The following is an 11,423-nucleotide window of genomic DNA, read 5'->3' on the forward strand; positions in this document are numbered from 1 at the left end:
TAAAATGTTATTTTGTCCAATCTGTGTGGTAGAGTAGGCTATTTTAATACAATATAACTTATACAATTTTAACCTGATGGTCAAGATTCAATGTATCCCCTGAGCAAGCAGGCAGGCTATATTAGCTCAATGGTAAAAATGTCAGCACTTGCACAGAAAACCGGGTTCAAATCCGGGGTAGAAGAGGAAAGTTACATAGTGCAGCTTTAATGTTCTGAGTATAATAACACCAGATCCAAAGTAAATTTACATAATGTCAAAATGCTTTTCTTTATTAATTTCCTCAGTTGAGCTACAGGGGCACACAGAGGAAGGGCATCAAGTAGTACAGTGTTAGTGCACGTCAAGATTGTCCATATACTGTACGTGTTTGTCTCTCACTGTGTCGTTTGTGTTTACTTACAATATATCACAATGGTACTATTAAACAATTATACTGGAGTGAAGTTTTTACATATGTATTTGTCATTATGGTAATTAAATGTGGTATTAATACTCACAATATTTCAATATTTCTCCCTTGTGCTTGTCACAAGAAAAAAGTATTTGGTATTACTAAAGTAGAGAACAGTATTGAAAGTATTGCATATTGCAATATATGCAACACATAAGGCATTCAATGGACATAAAAAAGATAACATGAGAATCCAAGCTTTTTGGTTGCCTGCTGAATAAATACTAGCAATTCCAGCCTAACTTCTTTATACAGGCCCAAAACATTAAAGGCATTACCAAGTATATTGATAAAAATAAAAAGTCAAGACCCACTCCATCTTGTGGATGCATGACCTATAATGTGTCAGCAGAGGGCGCCATGTGCCAGTCATTCCATCCATATCACATTCATCAGGTGCAGCTTATTAGCCACATAGGTAGTTTCTCAAATTGTTTTAGGTCAAAGAAATACAGAAATACTGAAATGTATTTATATACATAAAATCTGAAGAAATAAAATTACGTTCGTTTTAACTTACAGTAAAGGTAATCCAGAAATAATTAGTCACCAGGCACTTTTTCTACTGTGTAAGGCTATGCCACAGGTTGACTTAAGGAGTGATGACAAGAGAATAATGCTCCCATTTCAGCTTACCTAAAAGTGCTCCTAGCTCGTAGGATTACCTGCAGTTACGGTATGAAACTGAGCTGGTGTTTGGCTAATATGTTACAGTAGGTGACTGACCGCCTGTATATATGAGTCCTTGGGGTGTGCATGTGGGTGGGGTGGTGGGAAGGGGCAGGCAGGGGATAGCCTGTACTCAACTTCTATATAGGTAATTGTATGCCAGGATTTGACCTGAAGGTGGGCATCAACACTCCAAAGGCAGAGTGTCCTGTGAATAGTTGGGGGCATTAAAGATATATGACTGATGATTTGGAAAAACATGATGTACTTTATGCCAGAGGACTCTGGCTAACCAGATGTCTGTGGCTATTCAATGATTGATGAATGACCAAATCAGTGAATGATTATCACATTTTGGCTCAGAAAGTCTCAGATTGGATTGGAACGTTTTATATTTACCTCTAAAGGAGGGTATTAACTTTCTGGGCATACTTTGGTTAGTTGATGTCCTGCACAGGCACTATACAATGTATGACTGCCCCCTAAAGGCTAAATTCTCAGCAGTTTGTCTTAACATGGCTTAACTGCATGTTTGTGGATTGTCTGAGCAACGTGGTGATGTTTCAACAGTATACTGTAGTCCAAGAGCGTTGAAATGAATACACTGTGCTCTGTCAGTGGCTCTCTCATAGCCACAGCAAATAATGTTTTCAGGTGAACCCTTTCCCTGCATATGCTATATATAGCTGAGGAAGAGATGCAGAAGTTACGTGTCCTCTAGGCCAGAATTAAGTTGTTCCAGGGCTCAGCTTTGGAGCTTGAAGATCCACTGTGAGCTCCAGGGGAGATCTTGAGAGGAATGGCCCCTGCCTGGGCTGTCATGTAAGCTGGCAGGGCAGAAATCTGGAGGGAGATGTAGGGTGACTGAGTAGGGGTTATGACAGCAATTGAGTTTTACATGATGATTTGAAATATAGGTGTTCACGTGCGTGCGTGTGCCTTTCAGCCTACCTGTGTGTGTGTGCTGTGGTGTGTGTAGAGGCTGGTGGTGTCGGGCTCTGTCTTGATCTGACGTGTCTCCTCTGTGCTAGTGAGGATGCGGGTAGTACTGCTGGGTGTCACTGGTGACCCATCACTGCCTGGAGTACCTGCAGAACCCAGTACCAACAGTTTACACAATTAAGATTATATAATGCGTATATGCAGTAAAATGGAAAAATTGATAGATTTATACTGAAAATGTGACTGCGTACAGTACCTGCAGTACTACAGAGTACCAACAATTACATAATTAAGAGTATATGCCTATAAACAGTCAAATTTTACTCTATACTCTTACTGTCCCATGACATACACAAACATATACAAAAATGAAGCTGACCAGTCAGGGGCTTGTTGAGGTTCTTGGGTTTACGTTTGCGGGTTTGGATGCCATCTTTCTTCATAGCCAGAGGCCGTGGGACCTGTTGAGACACCAAAAACAGACCTAAGTTTCAGCACAACAAATTTGAGTATAGAAACTATAATTCCTTTGCTATCCTGCAACATTTTGTCCTTTTCTTGCTTAGTTTATAATACTTGTAAGACACAAGTATAAACTATAAAGGGGCTCTATAAAGGGGTGTTTTGGAAATAAAATAAATAGGTGGAATAAATAGGCCCACTAATTCCACTAATTCCAATTACAGACACACAGAATGTTATATCAAAACCCTATTTGACGTTTATTACCACATGAAGATCATTTTGTACCTAATTTGGTGAAACAAAATCCTGTTTCTGCAACAAACCGTGACATTTGAAGGAATTGCGATGCCCCCTATATGCATAAGTGAAAACACTTTTGCCTCTGCATTGTTTAGAGAGGTCCTTCAATATGTGATAAAAATGTTGGGTCGATTAGAATATGCGTTCAAGATCTTTGGCATGTTTTGTTAAATGAGCCCCTAAAGTAGCTCCACAAACTTTGGAATTATAGCCTATTGTAATGGAATATTACAAGTTGCTATCTTCCAACACCAGCCTTATCCCTGAAACACCTGCGCTACCCGTTACATTATGCATAGGTGTGGTTTGGGCGTTACATTAATAAAACCAATCAGCGTGCCTTTAAGAGCAGGCTGCGCAAGCCGTTATTTCTAATGCTATCTACGCTCTCTCCCTCTCTGCCCATGGAGTGAAGAGGCAGTCCGACGTTGCCTTTGAAAACATTTATTGTAAAATTGCCAATCACATTCACAATCACTTAATTTAGAAGTGATTTGCTGTTAAACTGTTAAATGTCGGACACAATCTAATGTTTGCATCATAAGCTCTAGCCTTCAATTGGCTTTAAATAAAACCATATTTTGTACACATAAGTATCACCTACTGATTATAGAGAAATTTATATTATTGTAATCCGTTCTTTATTTCCTGCGCAATGGATTAATCAAACACGTGTGTGTGGTTTGGAGCGAATGGCACTGCGCAGCACAAATCATTGTCTTTGAATAGTCTAAGATCTTATATAAATACATTTGACACAAGGAATTGACACTCTCACTTCTGTTGATTGTAGGAAAATTAGAATCACAGAGATTCGTTGAGAATTAGGAGTGAGGGAGACCTCTGAATGTTGTGAGCCTGGCCTGACATTTCCATTGCAGGCCGTTCTACCAAACAGATTTGGCATAGCGGGTGGTCTGAGACTCCACAATGCGCTTTCCCATACGTGTGTGTGCAAGATAGCAATTTTAGGGATAGCGCAGCAACACGCCCATGGCCACACCTCCAGGTGCAAATAACGGTGTCGGCATAATGTATAGCAGGTAGCCGTAAGATACCGTTTGGGGACAGCGCCAGCTGCCTTGTGCGTAATTAACGGGTAGTGGGGTAGTGCCACAGGATAGCGCAGGGCGTAAGATAGGGCCCTAAATCTGCTGGAGTAGTAGCAAAAAGTGTGTTTTGAAGAACATGCAAAATGGCGGAAAATCGAACCTACAGTACATCAACATTCAAGCGTTAAAGGCCAAAACGCAAAGTGGCCTGGTATAGTGCCACAATGAGGCTGATTTGAAAGAATTGTCTTCCTTGGCCTACTGGCAGTGTGCCAGTAGGCCTTGACGCCGATTGGTGCATCGGTTTCCGAGATTAGCCGTGCACAGACAGACACACAGGGGCAAAAACATAATCTCCGCCTCACAGCCTTGGGGCGTGGCAGAGACAGGCTTCTCTCTCTCACCCCATGGAGTTTCATGTAGAGACCACAGGCGTTGCAGACCGGCTCTCCCTCTGCATTCCGTCGCCACAGTGTGGTGGTGGTGGTGTGACAGTTGGTACAGGACAGACCCACCCTTCTCGATGCAGACTACAATCACAAGGAACAACAATGATGTAGGTCAGTGGGAGTAACAGTGTGTCTGTGATGTACACAGTAAATCAGTGTTCATTTAACTCAGAGATTGCACAAATGTAACCAAATGTACCCATAGAGTTACATTTGTAAGCGCTCTCTGAGTTTAAAATGGATGAATTGTAGGCTACAAGGATGTGTGTGTGTGTGTGTGTGTGTGTGTGTGTGTGTGTGTGTGTGTGTGTGTGTGTGTGTGTGTGTGTGTGTGTGTGTGTGTGTGTGTGTGTGTGTGTGTGTGTGTGTGTGTGTGTGTGTGTGTGTGTGTGTGTGTGTGTGTGTGTGTGTGTGTGTGTGTGCGCATGCGTGCATGTGTGTGGGCGGGCGCATTCATTCAAACACAAGTACAAAACACAAATACAAAAACAGAACCTCAACAACACATCATACTGTAAAAAGAACTAAAACATTAACAATAATAAATAATTAATTATTTTGAGAGCTTTTGGTAAGTGGGCATGTATCCGTCTGTCACCCACCAGTCTCCTTTGGGGTTTGATGAGAGGTCTGTTGATGCCATTCATCTTGTGGTATAGTCCGCAGGCGTTACAGAGGTAGTGACCCGTACCGTCTCGCCTCCACAGCGGCGTCGACATGGCACCACAGTTCACACATTCACGACCCTCAGCAAAGTCATCAAACATATCTAAATGGATGAAAGAGAAAAACCCATTAAAACCGGGAAAGCATCTGTGTCATTTTAGATTTTAGCGTTGGCTATTCAAAAATAGCAGATCTACAAGCTCACAGAGCTTGTACATCTGCTATTTTGAACATTTAAAAAATAATCTTGAATCATTTTGAATTACGAAAAAGTGTGAGAACTAGTGATTTAGAAGCCATTTGTAGAATCGGCCTCAGGTCTTAATGGGTTAAAAGGGAAAACTCAAGTCATGTCATTGTGCATTTGAAAGCGCTATGCAGACAATAATGTATTCAGGAATGATATATAATTCTAACATACAGGAGTCATATTCAAATAGTTATTTGTGTGTTTATTTTAACTTAGCAGGGTTTGTCTCTTCAGGACCACTAAGCCAGGACCAGCGGATTTCAGTAGAGTTGTCAGTCACAGAAATGTGTGACTTTCAAATCCCATACTGTACATGCAAACCCACCCAATAGACCCCTGAGAATGTCAAAACAACCCATAAAAAGCTTTTACAAATAGTATTTGGCCCAGATTATAGTTTCCATGCTAACTACGTCATTGAATTTCTCCCAAGGCAACATTTCTGTGATTCTTACTGATGCCCTTCCAGTAAGGCCGTAGCTTGAAAATAAAAGGATGAAGCTTTCAGTCACGTACACATTTTGAATCATCCCTATAGCACTGATAAGCGCTGTTGTGCTCGATTGTCATCTTGCGTAATGACACTTTTAAACCAGTGGAAGGTGTAGCTGTCCTGTCTGCTCGACAGAGGCCCACACAGCAGCAGCTTGGAATCCCTTCTTATCTAACAGCTCCCTCCCCGAGATAAAGAGTCAGGCTGGAAATAGAGACTGAATAGAACTCCATCATATTGAAATGGAGACTCTATGTCTCTAACATCTGTCTCTGTCTCTGTCTGTCTCATTCTCTTAGTCATTCTCTCCCTCTTAGATAGCATGACTTTTGATTAATGTGATCTTCACTCTCGCTCTTCTCAAACATGAGTATCTCCCAAGAACCACTTAGCTGTTCAGGGGAACGAGGAGACATCATTCTGCTCTGTGTGTGTGTGTGTGCATGACAGCTCCACTTTCTCTTTGATTATCTGACCGTGTTTCTAAATCAACATATCTGAAGTGCAGGTGCACCAATGTATCATGGTTTGTGAAATTCCCTGTTTCATTGTTCAACAACAAATAAATAGTCAGCAGTAAATTCACTAGCAAGAACCAAACAAGATGCGATTAGTCGTTTAATCGTGAAAATGTGGACTGCTTGTAGTTCTGTAGTTCTCAGTACATAAAGAAAACGGGAAAATGTATACTGACTCCAGCTCAAAAGGCTATGGGAAATGTAACTTGTGTTGATTTGAAGCTGATAAGTGCATAAAGACATGCACATATGTTGTTGTGTTTTTTGTGTGTCTTTGATTTCAGCACAGCATAATTACTCTGCTTCAGATGATACAACGTGTCCATATATCTTTCCTTTCTTCACTCGCTGTGGGATGTAACTTTGGAATGTGTAGGCTCTAGGATCTGGATACATACTGTAGGCAGACTTCCTCCAAGGTTGAGGGCGAAATAATGACAGTACTGTGCGTGTAACAGGGCAATCTAACCTTGGGCCAGGCAGTAGCCGACACAACCCAGAAGCACAAGACAATACAGAAAAAGAAGTGCTTAGGCATTCTATGCCTATCAGAGGAGGTGAATTTATTCCTCTATATAAATGTCACAGTGTATCTTTATCTCAGTGGGGTACAATAAAAAAACACCACTATCATGGCTTATGTTACACAAGGCCAAGAGGGAAAACAATCTAAATATTATTTGGACAGCACATATCTAAAAACTATCTAATGGATACAAAAGTCTCTCTGTAATAGACAGTATCAACTCTACTATCATAACCTGCATAATAGTGTTTTTGATGTATTGCAATGGTACCACCATTGCTTGGAAATACGATCCAATGGCTTGTGATAGTAAGTCAAAACTGTAAGATTATACTTTTACTGATATTTCCAATCTAACAGACGTCATCCATATTGCTACAGTAAAGGTGTATTACACAAAGTTCTTAAACAAGCCTTCACTCTACACAGTATGTAACTTTTTCTCCTTTTATGAGAGGAAGATGAATTTCTATATTCTGTTTAAATTTCCTTAGGTACATTTAATTATAATGTTTATTTCTATACACAGGGTTTAGTATTTTTTTCTTGGAAGTGATACAGTTTATACAAAAAAATACAATGGAAAGTGTTCATATGTGGTATTATATGTACCTACTGTAACTCTTTGATTACTTGAGGGTAAGATTCCTCTAAGTTTCATTTTCGGAGAGACCAGTGTCAATTATGTTACTGGATGTAGCACAGCTACTCTAAGCACCAATTTCTTTTACATCTCAGTGATGTGTCTGCTTGTGCCTGAATCCGCCAAATCGTTCAATTGATTTACTGAGTCCATCGTTAATCACAGTAACTGTTGCCTTCTAACCCAAATCAGGATTATATGTTATTTACAAAAGCAGCTGGGTCAACAAGAGATTATTTATGGGCTTTTAGAACATGTTAACTGCAGCAGCAAATTATAATTTTAGGAATAACATCAATCACATAAAATATCTAAAATGTTTGGACTTTCAGTTAGAAGTATAAATCGTTGAATGTTCTACTTTCACTTCATCAAAGGAAAAGGTAGTGTTTAGCCTCAGGGGAGTTTCCCTTCAATATGAGAACAATAGAGACTTTCCCTCTATGGCTGAATGCTACTAAACACTGAGATGAGATAAAACCATGAGATGAAGCAAGTATATGGAAAACAATGCAAGTATATGGAAAACAATGTAATTATGTTGTCAGTGGATGCTCCTCTTCTGTGAATTTAAAGTGATTATGGTCAGACTGAGGTAGATGTTAGATCGAATCAATCTTATCTTTTGCACTGTTCTGGGACTGATCGTCTTTATTTTTCACAAGGTATTGTTAAAGCGATGTGTGTTGTGATTATTGACGCTGTTTGCATAATAATCACCAACTAGATCATGAGCAATGGCTGATAAGAAATAATCAAGGGCAGTCATTTTAAATTAATCATTAATATACAATTGGTAGGTTTAGGTTAGTGCCACAAATACCTATATACAGTAGTCAACTAAAACTAAACCTGAATGTAAAATCTCCCACCATGACATCCATGCTGGGCGAAACATGTATTGACGAAGGGAAATCAGGATCAAATAACAACCATTGTAAAGTTGCCTACAAACAACAAATGTGGCCATACATGTAAAATTGACACGGCAAGCAAAATCAATGTGTTACGAAACCTGTGTGATCCTGTATGGTGATGAGTGTAGTGCAGAGTGCACTGCAACCAGTGACTAAACCAGATCCTTATCCATCAGTGGGATAAGATTCACAGTTAAGATAAGCTACTCTATCAGAGTTCATTATAAAACAATGGTTTTAATGAGGATACAGCTTATTGGAAAAATATATAATAATTTTTAACTTGTACAAATAGACCTGTATGGTAATTTTTTACACTTTCATAGTTAAGTTAGCACTCTGGATTTTACTGTGTGTGTCCAGATTGTTTAGTTGTTTTCCCATGAAACAAATCTTTGATTTGGTACCGAATACAGATCAATAACACTGCAGTTAATTACATTTTGTCAACTATTTGATGACTTAATTGATATCAATTCAACTGTAGCCACAATGTCCAGACTATAAGGTAACAAGGTGTTGTGAAAAAAGTGGTCTCTTAATCATTTTTAACAGGGCTTGTAAGGAAATATAAGGTTCTTAAAACCCTGGTCAAACCCTTTTGGTGTATCCCAGGATTTTACATCCTAATATACACAATATTATTTTTGAAAATAATTATGTTAAGCTCAATAAATCATACAATCACCCAATAAATAGCCAATTGTGGTGCAAATTAATTTACTCAGAAAATGTGCCTTATTCCTGTATGAATAATATTCATACAGAAATAGGTGAATTATTCTGTATTTGAAAAACATGAACATATTATGGTGAATTATGTTTATGTTTTGCAAATACAGAATCATTCTTTTTTTGTGTGCCCCTCTGTGACCAATATGAAAAGAGTTATTCTAGTGATGGTGTGAACTACTGATCCTAAACCACATGTGGCTCTGCCACTGCAAAAAGCAAACCCTGTCTCATTGATAATCTGACCAGATAAACACTAGCTATAACTATCGCTTACATTGCTTTTCTTTTCTTTATTATTATTATTTTTTAAATCTATCAATCTATCTGTCTATCAATTGAGTTTTATTTAAATTTTGCGAACAATAACAATTATTTGATGGCTGCTTCGTCCATTTATTGTTTATTGTTTATTACGGATCCCCATTAGTCCTCACCACAGTGAAGACTACTCTTCCTGGGGTCCAAACATTCACACTTCACAATCCAATTAAAACACAAAACAATGGAATTCTACCATTACATAGTTAAAACAAAACAAAACAAAACAAAACAAAAGCATTGACTAATATTGAATTAATTCATGAATTAGTATTTTTTTCCCCCAGTTTAATTATGTGAAATATATATATTGGTTTTGAATGTGAATGTTATTTTTGTCAAAAATGGAAGATAACTCTCATTCCAAAGTTTGAGAATATTTTAGGTCGCCCTAAATTGCAATTCAAGGTTAGGCAATTTGTTTCATTTAGGCATGTTTTCCCCTCACATTACAATGATTCACAATGTGATAAACAAATCAAGGATTGATCATAAACCTGCCCGGCAAACTGCTGGCATCAAGCAAATGTTCCACCACCTGCAGGCATACAATTTGTGTGATCATTTACCTTTATCATTTAACAATGAAGCCCACATTACCTACAGTTTTGAGTTATAAGGCCTATAGAGTTCTTCAGCAAAACAGACTTGCAAAGAAAACAGGAGCAATGTGAATATTTTGGAGATTGAGACTATATTTTGCCTTACTACCTTGTTGTTGTTGTTGCGTGTGAATTAGGTTATATTTGATATCAGTGATACCAAATATAGATATCATATCACAAGGCCTACCAAATGACTGATGACTTAATCAGGCAGCCATCTGTTTTACAGTGGTGCACTTTTATGCACTAAACGAATAACGAGTTAATATCATCCATGTCGTTCATTATGTGCATCTATTGCAACTGTCATTAAAAGTAGGCTATGGTTTCTGTAATTTGATGATTTCAACGGTCATAGCTAGGCTACTGAATTTATGGAAGTTTATCTTCAGAACTTTAAAATAAAAATCTACGTATTCAGAGCGCAAAATGTAATTCCACATGTTTATTCTCACCTAGGTTTGGGTGCCGTGTCGCACCCGGCGCTCCGGTCTGAAGGCCATGCAGGACGGGGCTGTCAAAGGGAGACGTCGGCCACGTCCCACCCATGTTGGGGCTCACGTAGGCCGGGTAGGGGCTGTGATAGGAGCCGCTGAGGCCTCGGTGATGGCTGCTGTAGTGATGCTCCCTCCCGTTGGTGGAGATGTTCAGCGGGCTGCTGTACGAGGCGGTCTCCCTGGCCGCCGTGGACAGAGGCGGGCTGGTGGAGAAGGTGAAGCGGGGAGACACGGGAGAGTGGGAGTGGTGCGCGCTGCCCGTGTACGACGACACCGACTGATCGGCCCCTGGCTGCGCCCACGCGGAGTGACCGGACCCCGGGCTGCCCTGCTGCGACGCACCGTGCGTCTGGAGGTAAGGAGGCAGGGCGGGGATCTGCATGGGGGTTATTACCCGGGTGGTCGGCACGTAGACCGGCGACGACGTCCCCGCTGCCGCCGCGGCGGCGGCATTGTGGAGGAATCCGGCCTCATAGGAAGGGGGTCCGTGGTTGGTTGTCATTATGCCCTGGTACATGTCCGCTCCTTGAGGGTGAATTCATTCGTGTTGCCGATGATCCGGAATATGATAAAGGCAATTAACGCATGAATTAACGATTTACGTGTTTAATCCAATCGAATATCTTCCTTTGTCCTCACAAATTGGAGATATCTTTTAACGGGAAAATATTTGTTAAAAAATTGTTACCGAAGTCGCAGCAAGTTGAGGATAAAGTGAGATAGAGTGACTATCAGAGAGAGGAGTGGTGAACTGAGGCAGAAGCTACCTTGTGATCAAGATTTCTGTTCATGTTATCACCCCCCCCCCCCTCTCTCTCACACACACACACACACACACACACACACACACACACACACACACACACACACACACACACACACACACACACACACACACACACACACACACACACACACACACAA

The 11,423-nt window shown here is 40.1% G+C and overlaps 1 protein-coding gene across 1 annotated transcript; it reads right to left on the reverse strand.

Moving 5' to 3' along the window:
- Nucleotides 1-1,840: 1,840 nt before the first annotated feature.
- On the reverse strand, nucleotides 1,841-11,016 carry gata4 (GATA binding protein 4; the record flags this gene model as incomplete). Its single annotated transcript, XM_084083149.1, has 6 exons — nucleotides 1,841-1,966; nucleotides 2,075-2,211; nucleotides 2,445-2,526; nucleotides 4,287-4,412; nucleotides 4,934-5,100; nucleotides 10,458-11,016. 6 exons carry the CDS (start codon nucleotides 11,014-11,016, stop codon nucleotides 1,841-1,843), a joined length of 1,197 nt encoding a protein of 398 aa, XP_083939275.1.
- Between the last annotated feature and the right edge of the window lie 407 nt (nucleotides 11,017-11,423).

Source organism: Gymnoscopelus microlampas, assembly GCF_963454915.1.
Source record: "Gymnoscopelus microlampas genome assembly, chromosome: 16".
NCBI classification, from domain to species: domain Eukaryota; kingdom Metazoa; phylum Chordata; class Actinopteri; order Myctophiformes; family Myctophidae; genus Gymnoscopelus; species Gymnoscopelus microlampas.